This window comes from Solanum lycopersicum, chromosome 1, assembly GCF_036512215.1.
Source record: "Solanum lycopersicum chromosome 1, SLM_r2.1".
Lineage (NCBI taxonomy): Eukaryota > Viridiplantae > Streptophyta > Magnoliopsida > Solanales > Solanaceae > Solanum > Solanum lycopersicum.
In genome coordinates, this window is record NC_090800.1 from 76,618,747 (window position 1) to 76,635,941 (window position 17,195).

At 29.1% G+C, this 17,195-nt stretch overlaps 3 protein-coding genes across 9 annotated transcripts; all 3 read right to left on the reverse strand.

Moving 5' to 3' along the window:
* Positions 1-5,830: 5,830 nt before the first annotated feature.
* On the reverse strand, positions 5,831-7,667 carry LOC101252431 (F-box/kelch-repeat protein SKIP25-like). Its single transcript, XM_004229534.4, has 2 exons — positions 6,791-7,667; positions 5,831-6,310 (listed from the first exon to the last, which is right to left on the reverse strand). The coding sequence occupies exons 1-2, from the start codon at positions 7,556-7,558 to the stop codon at positions 5,894-5,896; spliced, it is 1,185 nt and encodes a 394-aa protein (XP_004229582.2). The 5' UTR covers positions 7,559-7,667; the 3' UTR covers positions 5,831-5,893.
* Positions 7,668-10,454: 2,787 nt separating this feature from the next.
* LOC101252718 (pentatricopeptide repeat-containing protein At4g02750-like) lies at positions 10,455-16,174 on the reverse strand. 7 transcript variants are annotated; one of them, XM_069299671.1, is made up of 4 exons: positions 13,424-16,174; positions 13,199-13,336; positions 13,048-13,091; positions 11,296-11,499 (listed from the first exon to the last, which is right to left on the reverse strand). In XM_069299671.1, the coding sequence occupies exon 1, from the start codon at positions 15,577-15,579 to the stop codon at positions 13,558-13,560; it is 2,022 nt and encodes a 673-aa protein (XP_069155772.1). In that variant the 5' UTR covers positions 15,580-16,174; the 3' UTR covers positions 11,296-11,499; positions 13,048-13,091; positions 13,199-13,336; positions 13,424-13,557. The 7 variants fall into 7 exon arrangements, with proteins under 7 accessions (XP_010323302.2, XP_069155772.1, XP_010323309.2 ...); XM_010325007.4 differs by having other exon boundaries at positions 13,029-13,091; XM_069299674.1 differs by having other exon boundaries at positions 13,048-13,100.
* LOC101257214 (uncharacterized) lies at positions 10,810-11,229 on the reverse strand. Its single transcript, XM_010325015.4, has one exon. It carries the CDS (start codon positions 11,227-11,229, stop codon positions 10,810-10,812), a length of 420 nt encoding a protein of 139 aa, XP_010323317.1.
* Positions 16,175-17,195: the final 1,021 nt, after the last annotated feature.

The window sequence follows — 17,195 nt, forward strand, 5'->3', positions numbered from 1 at the left end:
AGTCCTGATACATTGTGTAAAATAATGTATATACATCTCAAACGTCTTGATATATCGCATCTCGATTTTGGATACATTGATATGGATTGATAGATCACATCAATTTCGGAAATATCATTCAATGTCCCAATACATTGAGTATGTCCCGATACACCGCGTAAAGTGATGTATCTTATCAGTACATCGCATAAAGTAATATATCCGAAAATAGGAGAAGGTAAATATTTTTGTAATTTTTTCAAATGTTGAAATTTTTTAAAGAATATGATAAAAATAAATTGTATATTTAGGTAAAAAAAAATTTAAAAAAATAAATGGTGCAAATGGCTTTGGTTGGCAGAATGGTGGCATGTCGTGAATACAAGCCCATTTATGATTATTCTATTGGGCTAAATGCTGAGAAGTACTTGGGCCAGAAGTTAAAAGAGATGAATAATCAATGTTTCATTAGCCCATTAGTCTGTTAAAGGATTTTTTGGGGAAATTTTTTAAAATGTCAATATTTTAGCATTTAAGAGGACTCATTAGCAACAATTTCAATATTTAGTAAAAATGTCATTAGCCCATTAGTCTGTTAAAGGATTTTTTGGGAAATTTTTTAAAATGTCAATATTTTAGCATTTAAGAGGACTCATTAGCAACAATTTCAATATTTAGTAAAAATGTCATTTTAGTTTGTTATGTATATTTTTATTATTTATTTTTATTTAAAGAATATAATTATTTAATAACAGAAAGGAGAAAATTAAGGGGGGAATATTTCAAAAAAAGGCAAGCATCCTTAATTTTTTCATCAGTTACATTTTTTAAATTAAATTTAAATTTTGTTTTTTTTTCTCCAGAATTTTACCTTTTTAAAATTATATTCATTCCACAATATATTCTATTTATATTTATTATAGTTTTTTATTAGTTTGTATTCATTTCAATAGGTATGCCGAATTTATCTATATAGTCATTTAAGAAATATATTTGTATTTTCATATATTTTTTCCCTATATAGTTATTTTTTTCTTCAAAAATCCTGTATGTATTCATTTCAATATGTATTTTATTTGTATTTCTATTTATTCTAGTTTTTATTTAGAATTTTGTATAATAATATATAAAATACAAAAAATTAGTATGATGAAAAAGTGAATGAAATATAAAATTGAAAAGAAATAATTGAATATTCCGTGTACTCATTCTTAAATAAAACACATAACTAGTTGACATACCTTTAGAATAAATACAAATTAGAAAAAAATATCAAATTCAGTTGACACACCTTTGTTAGTTTGTATTCATTCCAATATGTATGTCAAATAAAATGTAGCTATTTAAGAAATACATTTGTATTCGTATATATTTTCACTATGTATTTATTTTTCTTTTCAAAATCTTGTTTCCTTTTCTAAGTCGTATTCATTCCAATATGTCTATTATTTGTATTTGTATTCGAATACAAATAAACTAATAGAAAGTTGTTCTTCTTATAAATAAAATACATAACTAGTTGACATACATTTGGATGAATACAAATTAGGGACAAATACAAGATCCATAAACCATGCAACATGAAATTTTTAATAAATATAAATATTGATAGTATACATAGTGATTTGAATACAAATTAAAGAAAGAATACCAAATTCTAAAAAAGAACTATAAATACAAAACAAACTAATAGAAAATTGTTCGACAACTATCCGATCTTCGTCGTCTTTTTCAAGATCCTCACAAGTAGACAAAGATTCTACATTTGCGTTCTGAATTTGAGGAAGGTTTTGCACACCAATGAGTCTTGCAAATGTTCTTACCCTCTTTCTTCCCTCATTTTAGCAGCGGATCATACATTATACACTATTTGTTAAATAATAAATAAATTAAAGGATGAAAAGTCACCAGAAATTGGTTGATTAAGATGAATACCTCTACTAAGCCTCTTGGATTCAGCCATTGGAGAGTAAATCATAACGGAAATTGAAAAATACAAACAATATTTTTTTAAGATTTAAACAAAAATAAAATTAGAAAAGAAATCTGAAAATAGGATAAAGATTAGAGATACCTTAATCAAAGTGATTCTTGTTGATTCAATTTTGGATTAAAAAAACAACCAAAATATATGGCAAAAAAATATTTGCAACTTGAATGTTGGAGGAAAATCAGAAAAGATAACCATGAGAGAGAGAAAAAATTAAATGGGAGAGAGAATTAACAATTTGTAAAGATAAATATGAGAGAGAATGATTTTTTTTTTCTAAAAAAAGGATATATAGAATTAATTGAAAAAGAGAGATAAAATAGAAAGAAAATTGGGACACATAAATTTTTTAAAATAATGACATTTTTGACATTATTGCTAATATTTATAAAGTATAGATATTTTTACTAAATATGTTATTTATTTTGACTAGTTTACTAATTTTTCCTTTTTTAAACAAAAAAAAAATCGAAGTTGAGGACAACTGTAAATATATTACTACATCCGATTGCGATGGACAATTAATATGAGACGGAGGAGGGAGTATTGAGCAAGGGAAGCAGAAAATAATTGAGATACGGATTACACTTATATTAATTGGTACATTTCAACCCATGTTTCATGTAGATTAATATAATCTCCCATCTACTTATTAATTCAATCATTTTGATTCATTCAAATTCAGTTCAAACTCGACTATTAAATCAAAAGCTTGTCCATGACAAATATATTAATTGGTGTGGACAGAAAGTCTTCTAATGTGGTCATGTGAACTAGCTAGTCCTACTTCTCTAGAACAAAAAATAAATAAAACTACTGTAGTTTGTTATTAAATCATTTTAATTGCCAAAATTTTCATGTAGATGTAGTAACTTTTACTGTCTGAATGTATGTGTACAAAGACTAATTCAAATTATTGATAAAGTTTCTAGAAAATTTAAAAAAACTGAGTTTTAATCATTTCAACTGTTGATAAAATTTCCAACAAAAGGATGCATGTGCATGTGGCTTTAGTAACCTTTTTATTGTTTTACATTTATATTAATAATAAAATATAATAATTAATAAAAGAATTAAGATAAAAAATATGGAACTCAAAATTGGTAACTTTAACATGATATTACTATTAATTAATAACAATAAAATGTAAGAGTGGTTAATGAAGGAGAATAAATAATTTAAATATTATGATGGAGTAGTTGATATTTGGAAAAGTTTGCCTTAAAAAGTTTCATTAAGGAATGAGGTTTTGGCTTTTCAACTACTTTTTTGTCACGTTGTCAATGCCAGTTATCTTCTTGGCATTTGTTAGATATATATTACTCCATTATCTAGATATTATATATTTAAATTATATATAAATATTAATAAAATAATAACTTTTTATTTATTATATTGAATTTTATAAAACAAGTAAGAAGTTATCTATTTTCATAGCGACCATAAAACACACCCTAATGTATAATAGAAAATTCAGTATGTTCATTATATATCGTTAGTTAAGTGATATCGACAAAAGCAAAGGTAATGTAATAGTAATAAATAAGGTTTATATATGTTGCACTTTTTGTGTTGTATTATTAGATCAAAATTTAAAAAACTCACATACATGAAAACACAACACTTAGAATTCCTAATTGTGATTATGTGCTTTTATAAAGATGGCAGTTTGGTGTATATACACACATTATCATTGATTAATTCCTTAAATATTCTTTAATACGGCTCTCTAAATATAGTTGCTTTGTCTTCTTCTTTTCTTTCTTTTTTTTTTTTCTAAAAAAATTGTGAATGATGACTTATTGACTTACTTTTAAGGTGGTCCAATTTAGAGTCACATTTTGTAAAGTAATTATCTTTGATAGTGCACTTTTACAATTTTTTTTTATATTATAATGTAATTATATATATCTTGATGCAAATTAAATAAAGCTAACTAGAGAGCTATAGGTGACAAACTTTCTACGCATGAGGTTAAAGTTTGTTGAATGTTTGAGTATGCTTTACCATGAAAAGAGAATAATATGTATATAATAATTGTTCCTCATGTGCTAAAAAATTATAACAAACTTCACCTTTTTCTTATTCAAAATATTTTGTACTGTTCTAACTAAACTTTTGTGTGTGTATATATTCTATTCAATATTCATATCTTTTGGAAATATATATATATATATATATATGTTTAGATTTGAAATTTATGAGTTTAATATTTAAGATTTGTATCATTGAATTTATTGTGAATTTATATTTGTTTTTAAATAAATTTTTACATCATGTCAAAAGTATCCAGTCATCATTGCGTTGATATTTAGCTTTTCTCTTAAGTAAAGTGTTTGACATTTTGATGTCGACTTATCGGAATTGAAGAAGGTCCCCAAGGGTTAAATTATTTACCGATTCAAGTAGTACATGAATTGAGTTTATAACATTATGAGATAGTTCAATCTTTATCTACCGCTTGATATTAAAGCGAGAACAGAAATAAAAATTCTAAAAGATAAATTTTACCATATGTGTTTTAATTTGATACGTGCTGGAAACACTCAGAGAGTTTCTTTCTTTTTGAATGAAACCCACCCAAAAGGAAGAAAAAGAACAATTATGAAAGTTATCTTTTTGGTATAGCTAGACATATATTGTTAAATTTGAAATAAATTGATCTGATTAATTTATATTCACGTTAAGTTTATTATTAAAGATTAAGGTCTATGATTTAAACTTCGAAAGATATTATCCATTTTCTCAGCAATTCTGGTCTATTAGCTCATTTTTTCACCTAAGTGGAAGTGTTACTAAAAATCAAAGATTTTTCAATTTGCAAATCAATGAAAATTAATATTAGTAAAGCATAATTTTTTCACTCAGTTCTCAAAAGATCTGTTCACTAAGAAAATATATTACAAAAAAATTTCAATAAAATAATTGCAAACTTTTTAATTATTCAAATAAAATATTTCTAATTTTTCTTTTCTTACAATTCAATCAAAATATACATAAAAATAATCGCGAAACATTAATTTCCAATAGGAAAAATAGTGACCTTTTTAATAGTGTACAACATATCCTATGTGCCCAAAGTAAAAGGTACCAGGAAAGTGGGAGGTGTTTGAGGCAATTTTTCAATAGTTGTAGATTCAAAAACTAATTTGTTTTTATTAGAAAAAAATTTACTTAAATACACAATTTTTTTTATCATATTTTTCTGAAATTTTCTACTCTTTTCGTTTAAAAAAAAATGACCCTACTTTTTTTTAGTCTGTTTCAAAAAAATGACCTTTTTTCTTTTTTGGCAACACCCTTTAATCTTAACTTTTCACGTGACATGTTTAAGACCACAAGATTGAAGGGCATTTTGGTACATTTGACATAACTTTAATTTAGAACCACAAGATTAAAAGTCTTCTTTCTTTTCTTAAACTCCATTCCAAGTCAAACTAGGTCATTCTTTTTAAAACGGAGGAAGTATTATTTAAATAGATTACAACATCCCTATTCACTCGTATTCTCGATTACGCGATGTATTGAGAATTTGAGTAATATATCTGAAACTGAGACATGATGTATCGAGACATTGAGAGATAAATCTAAAACTGGGATGTGATATATCAGAACGTTTGAGGATGTATTTGATTTCCACTAAATTTAAGAAATTTTTATAATTTAAAAAAGAATAAAGATAAAATATAATTAGCTCTTAATACTATGAGATTTGTTTAAAATTTCTTTAAAAAAAATGATATGTAACATGAGGTATAGCACGTTAAAGTACTTTGATATAATACTCGCACCATCACATGTTACCTTAGCTTTCATTAGCACAAATTATCAAATAATTTTGGAAATCAAAGAAAAACTAAATAAATCAAAACTTGTTACTTCCTTAATTTGATTAATCAACAATATTATTTACACATATCAATCTTAAACACTAATTCTTGGCAATATATGTAAAGCAATTGCCTCTAACTCAGGTGGAGTACTCACAACTCGAATTACATTCACTGGCGTTACTGAAACATCCACCACAACTATCAATCGACCACGTCCACAAATAACACAAACTCGTCCTCTTCCAACAGTAATTTGCTCAGCTCCTTTCAAATCATCACAAGATTCAATTAACTCTTCCCATTGATCAGTTTCTGATACATATTTGCTTAATGACCCCTTTGTCTCATCTACTACGTACATTTCACTTTCATCATTTATTGTTGTTGTTGTTGCTGCTGATGATGGTCCAATCCATCCTTCTAGCATTCCCTTTGGCATTTCTTTCCACTCATCTTTTGTTACATCGTAAATCGTGCCTTGTTTCACTGCACGTCCCTTGATATTTACCTGTTGAAAATATAATTTTTAAGCAAATAAAAAGTTAGTATTAGCTTCGGTAGTTTAAATTTATCGAATTCAATCAATAGCATCATAACCACATAGACTTAAGAAGTGTCAGTTGAATATACCTATCAATCTCTGAAATTATTGTACTAACATATATGTAGTTAAATGTTACTGTATCCTTTTCAATTTATGCATCTTAAGTTGACTTTGAACTTTAAAAATATAAAGAAAACTTTTAAATTTTGTAATTTTAAATTAAAAATTATAATATATATATATATATATATATATATATATATAAAATCTTGAATATTTTTAGTGAAACTTCTTATTACTCGACAATCAATCAAATCAGTTAATAAGTGACAACAAAATTGTGTAATAATCGCATAAAGGCAAAGAAGAAAGAATTTCTTATGTGCTTAATTTAATTAAAAAAAGTTTTAGCTTTGTTTTTAGATGAGATGATCGAACATTTACCATGCATAATTTGCCTCTATATCCAATAGCATCAACAAATTCCCTACAAAATCTTCCATCTTTTAACCCTTTCAATTTCTCCCACTTCCATTGATCAACCTTCTCTTTCACATCCCATTTCTCTAAAGACCTTGCTACATCACCATGATAAGCTGAGCCCATACCACTTGCTACATACACATTTCCATTTACAGAGCTCGAACCACACCATCTCCGCGGCGTGGACAAATTGGGCCCAAAAAACCATTTATTACACGAAGGATCGAAGCCCAACGGACGTTCAAGTGCCGGAAGAAATTTATGAGTAGTTGCAGCAATAAGAATCATTCGTTCTGCAACAGTTAACGATTGAATCGAAAGACTCCTTGATATAAAAGACGGATGATGGCGTAGTATATGAATTGGTGGATCTGACGTAGGCGGATTTGGTAACTGAGTCCACTTTGATGAAATTGGATCTAAACAGAAAAACTCCAAATTACTAGTAGTGATAGTGCTATTAGTACTAGTACTGTTGTTTTTGTTGTATGCTGTTGAAGTAGCAGTACTGTTACTACTTCGAAAGCATACAGCGTAAAGACAGTAAAACAGAGGAAAAGATGAGGTGTAAATGAGGCGTCGCCATGATTTGCAAACGCGATAAAGAAGTGAAGGGTGAAGATTGGAAAGACAAAGATGAGCTAAATGATTTGGCAAGCCCGGAATCAATATTTGTTGTTCTTCATCATGATGTTCAATTTCGACGCACTTTAAAGCGTCGTCTTCCATGAGAATGTAATTAGATTGATTTTTTTGAAATTGCTGCTCATTTCTAAGTTCATTATATATAGGCTTTTAGTGGACCTAGACAATGGAATATATATATATGTCCCAATTTACACGGCACATACTTCAAATTTCTAGAGGCAGTCAGTCAAAGTTTTATATTTTTAAAATCGAAAAGGGTCAAAATATTCTTAAACTATTTGAAATAGATTATATTTATTCTTAAACAATATTTTAGCTTAAAATTATCCTTTTCTTCAAATTATTAGGTCAAAAGTGCCCTTCTTATTAACGAAAGTTGTTAAATAACATGTGGATGCACGTCAATAAATTTCCACTACCACATAGACTGAACGAAAAAGGATAAAAAATTTCTTTAACTATATTTCGACTCAAAACTATCATTTTCGTTAAACTAGTCGTCAAAAGTACCCTTCTTATTAGCGGAAGTTATGAGTTATTTCGAAATATTTCGGGTTGTTGGTTACTATAATTATAGAATATTATTTGATATATATATATAAAAAAAAATTTAAAAAAAGACACTTATAACTTCTATACAAGTTAAATTTACGATTAAAGTTTTTAAATTTAAAAATCAATTTAGTACACTAAAGCTTTTACTATGAACGGAGAATCTAAAGAAAGATAGGACCACAAAGATCGAGGAAGCAAAAATTAGGGCACTTGAACATGTCTCTCCGTAAATATTAAACTTGATATAATATTATTTACTATCATCTATTCTACAATAACACTAAATAATGCATAGTTGGTTGAAGGTTAAGTTATTTACCTAAAGGACAAATCAATTTCCACTAAATTCTTTTTTAGCGATGCATTCATGCGCTGAAATTCAAAATTCGTTAATGTGAAAATATAATATATATAATTTTATCTTGTATTTTTTATAATACACTATTTTTATAATTTGACAAATTACGCTAATTTTTTTAATTAAAAATTTAGAAGTTCTGAATCTAGAAATATGTATTAATTGTAGCTGGATAGCAGTTGAAGTAATAATTGAAGTAGTAGAGTTAAATAGGCGGTTGGAGTTTGTCCATACTAATAATAAATGTAGCAACTTTATGTATTTATTGCTTACAAATTGAAATGGAAAAATATCTAAAAAAGAAAGGCCCAAAGGATGATGCACAAAGATCATTTATTTTCCCTACATAATATTGTCAAAAATCTTCTTTTTGAGAAAACGATTTTCGAATGTCATTTAACTTATATTTATTTTAATAATTTTATTCACTTTTTGAAATAATTCAAATATATGTATTTGAAAGTGAAAATTCACTTTAAAAAATAATAATTAAATTTTAGTTATGTACAAAGTTATTTTATCAATACTTTTATCTTTCGATTTTTTATAACTCAACGGTATATCTATTTCAAGTAAATTTAAATTTATAACTAAGTTCCAAATATCATAAAGAATAAATTTCAATCATCAAAATTTGTTAAAACACCAACAATTTTTACTCTATTTAACATTCTTTCTAAAAAAAAAAATCATGTAGTCATATATGACTAAATACATATTTCAAATGACTAATTATGCGCGTTTGAAATTCTTTTGTCGTACTTCTAATTTCATAACATTTAATTTTACTAAAATTACAATTTATTATAATTTGTGAAAATAACTTATAATAAAAATCGTAAAATAAATTGCATAAGTAACACTATTATTCTATATTGCTTATCTCCCTCATCAACTCATCTACCCAATTTATTCCCACTTCCGCTCCCAACATCTTATCTCCACCCTAATAATGGTTATTTAATTTAAATTATATACAAATATTTTTTTAATAATATTTTGTGTAATTACTTATATAATGTGACATTAGAAAATAAGTGACAAAACAATTTATATTATTTTTATCAAAATGGTATGTCATGCATCCCCTATCATAGTTCATTAGTATGTAGATTATAAAAGCTAAAACCACCATAAATTATTTTTTTAAAAGTAAAATAGCTAATTAGGGTAGAAGTAATAAATTTCATAGTACTGAGCTTGGTTATTTTTTATTTAATTTGAAAGGTTGTGATGGTGCATCACTCTAAGTTGTTCGGACTCACTAAAAATATTATTGCATCGTGTCAAATCCTTCAAAAATATATTATTTTTAGAAAATTTAACACGTACCTATTGATATTTTTTAAGAGTCTGAGCAACATATCACTAATATTAATTGCAGACAAAATGCTTCCATGTGGGTGGTCACAATTCCCCCATAGGCTTAAGTCCACTTCTAATTTCCGTCGTAGAAAAGGCACAGCCATATCTTAAGCAATTAGGGTGTGTCTAAGTTTCTCTATATGCGTGACATCGAAACAATTTTCACGTATTTAACTCATAAAAGAAATCGGGTCCCAACCTAGTTGTATTTAACTCTTCATGCAAGCAAATGAAGGAAGGATAAATACTTCGAGTAAGAGGGTGTCCTTATGAATAATAAAAATTTCATGAAAATAAAAAACCTTTTTATTTATTTTATTGGGTTTAGTATGTAAATAAAAAAAAAATTACTCTATCATAAAATATGTATATATAATCTAAACAAATACTACGGGAGGCGACTGCATTTGGGATGAAGAGGACACAATCAATGCGGAGTACCATTTGTGAAACCTATTTTCCATACTTTCATTAGAAAAATCATTTTCATCGTTTTAAAGAAACATATTTTCTTAGAAAAATATTGTTAAAAATTTTTGACCAACAAACTGAAAAATGTTTTTCTCAATACTACTGCCCTTCCTCCCAAACTTAGCAAATTATTCAAAAGATTATGCACCTACTGCCTTGCTAGAAAATATCTAATTCTTCATACTAATTAACCACAGAATAACCAGACAAGGAATCTGAGATAAGAAGAAGGTAAATAAATGAGTATATACTATATGTTAAATTTATCTCATTCTGTATTTAGTTGAAATTGAAGTTTCAACAGAAATTGAGACAAGTTGTGGCAGGAAGAAGGGAGGAAATATAATAGGAAATAAGAGAGAACAACTGCCTAGGAAACAAGAAGAGCAATTTTTGGTTTGTTCAATTTTTGTAAATACCAAGACAAAGTTAAATATCATTTTCTGCTATTTCTACTTACATTCACCATTTGCGCGCAATCTTCGCCATCCTTAACAGCTCCTGAATGATGACATGATCCTTCGATTACATATTTATTAATATATCTTTCATGCTTTAGCTCATGCATAATGTCGATTCATATTCATACGGCTAAAGGCATCTCAATTTCCTTTGCGGAGTTGGTAGATGATGAATCTCCTCCATATTGTTTACCATCATTGATGTTATTGCTATTAGAAGTAGCAGAGTTTGCCTTGGAATCAGTCCTGGCAACACCAGGTTTCCCCATTGTGGCAGCCCTTGAGGTCCGCCTTGAAATCTGGCGGTTGTCATCAATGCTGCTGTTGCCAAAACAGCAGTGTTTCAAACAGGTGTAAATGTAAGTCAGGAGCCAAAATATGTAAGGAGAACCAACCAAGATCAATCCTGCAGGAGCAAACCACGGCTGAGAGTAATCTGGCACGAAAAGGTAGAGAACAAGGAGGACACCACCAGTTAATAAACAAAGACAGAACAAGGAAGAGATCAGAGGAACCCTCAAATCCCCCACCCTCTCCTCCATTGTCCTTCAAATTTTCTCCTTTTATATCCCTACAAAAGGATCAATCCGTCTTTCTTCCTTTTACCGTTGTTTCTTTTCTTCTCTACTTTCTTTTCCTTTTCCTTACTCTAATATGTTCTCTACTTTTCTTTCATTGTCGTCAGTTTTCTCTCATTCAGATTCTTCCTTCTCCACCTCCTCCTCCTTCTCTAATGGAGATCATGCAATCAAGATCTCTCTTTTTACTTTTCTTTTTTCTTTTCCTTTACTTTTTTTGGTTAACCTGTTTTCCTGGAGATGCAAACGAGAAACAATAGGATGGACAATTTCAGGAAAGAAGAAATGCGTTTAAAGCGGAAGGTTGTTTATGAAAAATAAAATGGTAATGCTGATCAATTTGTTTTAACCAAATTAATACAAAATACAGAAAATATAACAACTAATAGTACAAAATATAGAAAGTGTCATTCTTTATTCATTCTTTATTGAACGGACTAAAAAGGAAGGTGTGTCATATAAATTTGGACAAACAACGTATAAAATCTTCAAAATCAAACCAAAATAAAATAGCATAAATGCCGGTTAAAATAATATTCTATTTGATAATTCTTTCTTTGAAGAAATGTTTTAAGGGAAAAATCATTTTTTGTTCCTCTCCTTTTGCCTTTAAATCAAATTCTCCCTCCAATTTTAAACCATAGAAATTTTCTCCCCTATCCCAAGCAATGTTTGTTTTGCACTTTAGTTTTATAATCCTCACTATATGTAATTTGTTTATTATATTACTTAAATTCCTTATTTCAACTCAAGTGCTTTGTCTATAATTCATATGATGACATATTTTATTCAAAATTATGAATTCTAAATGTATAACCGTTCTAAATAAAATGATTTTAAGGGCGCCAAATTGACTGGTGATTTTATAAATCCATGTTTATATTTTATTCTATATTATTGACCTCTATTTTATGTGCATGTTCTTAATATTGTGATACTTCTTTTCATTTCTTTTTCTATCTAAGTTGTTTGATTTACCTATATAATAGGTCAATCTTTATTTATGGAATAAAACAAGGTAAATAAATGGTAATCATACATATTTTAGAGTTTGCTTCATCAAACAGATAGTTTATACAACACCATATATTAATAGTTATTCCAAATATTTGCAGACATAACATTTAGTTATTAGTCTACAGTCTACTAGAATTTTATATATATTAGTTTCTAAATAAAGATAAATTACACATATTCTTGAGTTGAATAAACAAACTATTTAATTTTTCACTGTTCAGGTCTGGAGATAATATTTAATAATCAAATATGTCTTCACATTCAAACATCTTAATCTTAAGCAAAACAATCGGGTCTGAAGTTAAATGGAACGACATTGTTCCATCTCAAATAATTAAGCAATTTGATGTTCCAACGTCGGTGACGTATCATCAGATGACGCGCTTTTTCTGTCACATCATCACTCAAGGGGTTAACTGATTCTCTTCAAACAAGATCAGAGAGGTAAAGGGTTGCCAGCAAAGTTTAGGTGTATAAGAAATTTTTTGGGACAAGGAGGAAAATAAGAATTTTCCCTACTCACACATGTATACGTGTCTGTATAAACATATGCTCTCAGTATGTGTACATGTGTGTGTATTAAGATTCTATATGTGAATATGTAAACATATTATGTGTGTGTGGGCGCGCATCAATATACACACACATACATATGAATATGCATATATTTTCTGTATTTATTTATGCTTAATTTACTAAGTTCATATGTCAAAAGATATGTATGTATCCTATCCTATATCTCCTACCTTGTATGTGAAAACTTACTAGTATCCAGTCCAAAGTTCCTCTAACATTGGGAAATTTATCGTCTGCAAGAGCTTAAATCAATTTTCAATTCAGTCAAGCAGAACTATATCCAAGATCCTCAACTAGCTCATGTAAATAAAATGCAAAACTGCTTAAATTTTGAACTTACCTTCCAAAACGCGGAGCTATCACCAATAATTGCACCCTAAGTGTGTCTATCACAGGTGTACTTTCATCAAGCATTAGGTTGCAGGTCCTCATAGAAGCACATACTGGGCTAGCATCTATCAGAGATATCAAGCAACATCTGCCAAAGAAACTGGACCTATAAGTCGATGCATTTCACAAATTCACACTCGTGGATCTTCAATTTAGAGATGTTTGGAAAGCCTACCTTTCGATGAGACTTCACAATACCTTGAATGGTTTTTTAGTGAGTAAGTTTCCAATCCCAGAGAGATTCACCAAGAGGAAACCAGAAATTCTACTCTGGAACTTCTATAGACTGGAATGAAGGGAAAAAACATGTTAGCGAACATTAATTTCTTCTGAAGAACCGAATTTTGAATAACATCCCCGATAAACTAATGTGCCACTATCTTCAATCAATGCCGAAAGACTTCCTAATGCTTTGTATATGTCCATTTCTCTAGGATTGCATCTGTCATTTGAAACAAACTGAGAAATACAACCATTTATCTCAATCCAGCTACACGCCAATTCTTTCTTCAAATCATACTTTTTAAGTAGTGTTCTCACTCGAGCTGCATCTTTCCACATTCCTCTTGCAGAATACATATTTGATAGAAGTACACATATTCCTGTATTAGAAGGCTGAAGGCTTAGAAGTTTCTGTTCCACAAGATCACTTAAATCAAAATTCTCATGGACTCTACAACAACTAAGTAATGTCTCCTGAGCATGAGCAGGGGGATCAAGAGGAATTTGCTTGATAAGTTCGAAGGCTTCAGCTAGCATCCCTGATCTTCCAAGGAGATCAACCATGCAGTTATAGTGCTCAGCCTTTGGAGTTATACTCCACCTTCTCTCCATTGATACAAAGTAGCTCCAACCCTCGTCCACTAATCCAGAATGAGCACAAGCAGTTAGGACACCAAGAAAAGTTACATGGTCTGGTTCATATCCAGCTTGAATCATAGAAGGAAAAAGATCGAGGGCTTCTTTAGCCGAACCATGACATGCTTGTGCTACAATCATGGCATTCCATGATATTGTGTCTCGTTTTTTCATACTTCTGAAAAGTGAGGAAGCTTCATATATAAATCCACACCTAGAGTACATGGATATGAATGCACTCATAACCATCGTATCATTTTCAAAACCACTCTTAGTTACACTGGCATGCAAAGCTCTTCCCCAACCATATAAAGCAAGAACTCCACATAACGAGACCACATTGGAAAATGTGGTCTGATCTGGCTTGTAATTGTTTTGCAACATCCGGATATATAAAGCCAAAGCTTCCTCATTTTGATATCCTGAAATGATAGTGTTCCATGAGGTTTCATCTTTTCTAGGCATCTGCTCAAACAACTCTCGAGCACTAGTTATATCGCCTTGTTGGATGAAACCGCACAATATCGAATTCCATGATACTGTGTTCCTCCATGGCATCGTATGAAACAGGTGTAGAGCATCTTTCAGTCTTCCATGTTGCAGATAACCACTTAGCATTGAGTTCCATGCAATATTATCCTTTTGAGGCATTGCAGCAAAAAGTTTTCCAGCCTCCTCCACGTTATTATTTTCACAATACCCTTTAATCATTACAGTCCAAGCCACAACATCCTTGTCAGGCATGTCCTCAAACAACCTTCTCGCTTTCTCCACCTCCCTGGCTCTTAAGAAACACGTGATCATACTAGTCCAAGATGCCACATCACGCCTAGCCATTCTCATAAATAACTTATACGAATCCTCAGTCCGCCCCATCACACCATAACCTGCTAACATAACATTATAAAGTGGCACACTTTTCACTTGTGCTTCACTAAACAACCTCTCAGCTTCACTCACATCCCCATACTTGAAGTATCCTTCAATCATAACCCCAAATGATACATCATTCTTAATCCGCATTGCATCAAACAACGCTCTACCTTCCTCTATTCTCCCATTGCTCACGTACCCCGAGATCATTGAATTCCAGCAAACCACATTCTTATCATCCATTCCATCAAACATCCGCCGTGCCACTTGTAAATTCCCATTCTTTGCATACCCACTTAACAAGGCTGTCCAAGAAACAACATTTCTACTCGGCATTGTGTCAAACACTTGTTGAGCATCACACATCATCCCATTTCTTACATACCCAGAAATCATACAGTTCCAAGTTACTACATTCCTCTGAGGCATTTCATCAAACAACTTGCGTGCCCCCTCAACATCACCTTTCTTGAAAGAATTAGTAATTTTTGAGTTCCAATTGTACAAAGAGTTTGCAATTGAACCCACATATCGAATCAAAAAACAAGAATTTGCGTTCCTAAAGCAAATATGTGAAGCCCATTTGAGCAGTATATACATAATATACTCTACTGCTTAATTAGTTAAAGATTGATTTCAAAGAGGGGAAAGAAAAAAGAAAAGAATAACAAACATCCTACGCGTATTACTAGTTTTTTAATTTTCAATTAACATCAAAAAAAAAAAAATTATTCGTATCTCGAGTGGAAATTTAATATTATAAAATTTATAAAATAATACTTAAAATCTATTGATTATTAAAATTAAAATATTATATTATCTTACAAACAAGATTATGTAGTAACAAATATTAATTATTTTATAATTTATCATTTTACTTCAAGAAAGTGTAAAGTGTTACTATTTGACATTTTTTATTATCAAATGAACAACAACATGGTATATTAATCTTTTTAATAAATAAATAATCATTGTCCAAGGAATAAATAAATTCAAAAGACTGAAAAAAAGTAAATAACTATTTTAGTTTTGATCCGTTGAAAGTCTAGCCCTACCTTTTGCTTTACATATATCATTTTAAAGTTCCTCATCAAAATTATCATAAAAAATTATTAAAATTAAAAATTAAAAAAAAAATCTATCATATATCATATTAACTTGTTTGGATGCTGTTTAAAAATAAGCAAATTAGAGTGATTGAGTTCGATTTGATACTACACTTTTATTCTAATTTCAGTGTCAAGAAACACATCTATTACTTTAAAAAAAAAATTATTTACAATTTTTACAGTAAACTTGAGAATCTATCAATACTTCATATTTAATATGAGCAATTAATTTATTTTGTAATCATCTGTTTTTAAAATTAAATAGGCTACAATCTAGTCATATTCCTCTATATGTCATCTAGTACAACATCTTTGAAATCCTGTCAAATGCTTATTAATTTAATTAATTCTTGTCTTTTTTCTGCTTCACTTCGCACATCAACATATGATAAGATTTCTTAAGGTCTTTATGTTCTTACAAAAGACATATCAAATTTGAATTTTGTCTTTAAGGGATTTTTTTATTGTACCTCAATAATTGCAGGAGAGAAATTTGTTTGAATACTCAATGAACTCATGTTAATTAATTTATACTAACAAATACTTATAACAATAACTTTGTAGAAAGATAACTTAAAACATGTACTCAAAATAACAATTAATAACATCATCATAAATTAATGACCGTAAAAAAACATAATATGATATGTAACAATAGAATAAAACAGAAAGGAAAAAATCAAGTTCACTGAATGCATGATATCCTCTTAAGAAAATTATTCTTCTCTAGTAACCGAGGTTTAAAGGAACAAATCCTTCAAGAATAAAACGATTCTATTCAGAGAAAATTCCTCTATTTAAAAAACAATAAAGGGTAGTGTCATCAAATATTTATTGTGTCTTACGGAAAGTCACAACTCTTTGAAAAAGTTACAGTCCTCCGAAAAGATCACAACACTTCATAAAAGTTACAACTTTTTATAAAAGTTACAACTTTTCATAAAAACCACAAATTTTCATTAAAGTAATAACTTTTTCTAAAAGTCGCAACTTGTCATGAAAGTCGCAACTCTTCATATTTCATTCAAAGCTCTAATAATGATATACCTTCAATCTATATTGTACTATCTCTAAACAAAAAAAAAATGAATAACTCAAATCACCAAA

What these genes read in the sequence shown, in the direction of transcription:
- LOC101257214 (XM_010325015.4), bottom strand. Translation starts at nt 11,229, where the DNA reads ATGGAGGAGAGGGTGGGGGATTTGAGGGTTCCTCTGATCTCTTCCTTG.
- LOC101252718 (XM_010325000.4), bottom strand. Translation starts at nt 15,579, where the DNA reads ATGTATATACTGCTCAAATGGGCTTCACATATTTGCTTTAGGAACGCA.
- LOC101252431 (XM_004229534.4), bottom strand. Translation starts at nt 7,558, where the DNA reads ATGGAAGACGACGCTTTAAAGTGCGTCGAAATTGAACATCATGATGAA. An exon ending in ATAGAGGCAAATTATGCATG is followed by an intron (nt 6,311 to 6,790) that starts GTAAATGTTCGA and finishes TATTTTCAACAG; the next exon opens with GTAAATATCAAGGGACGTGC.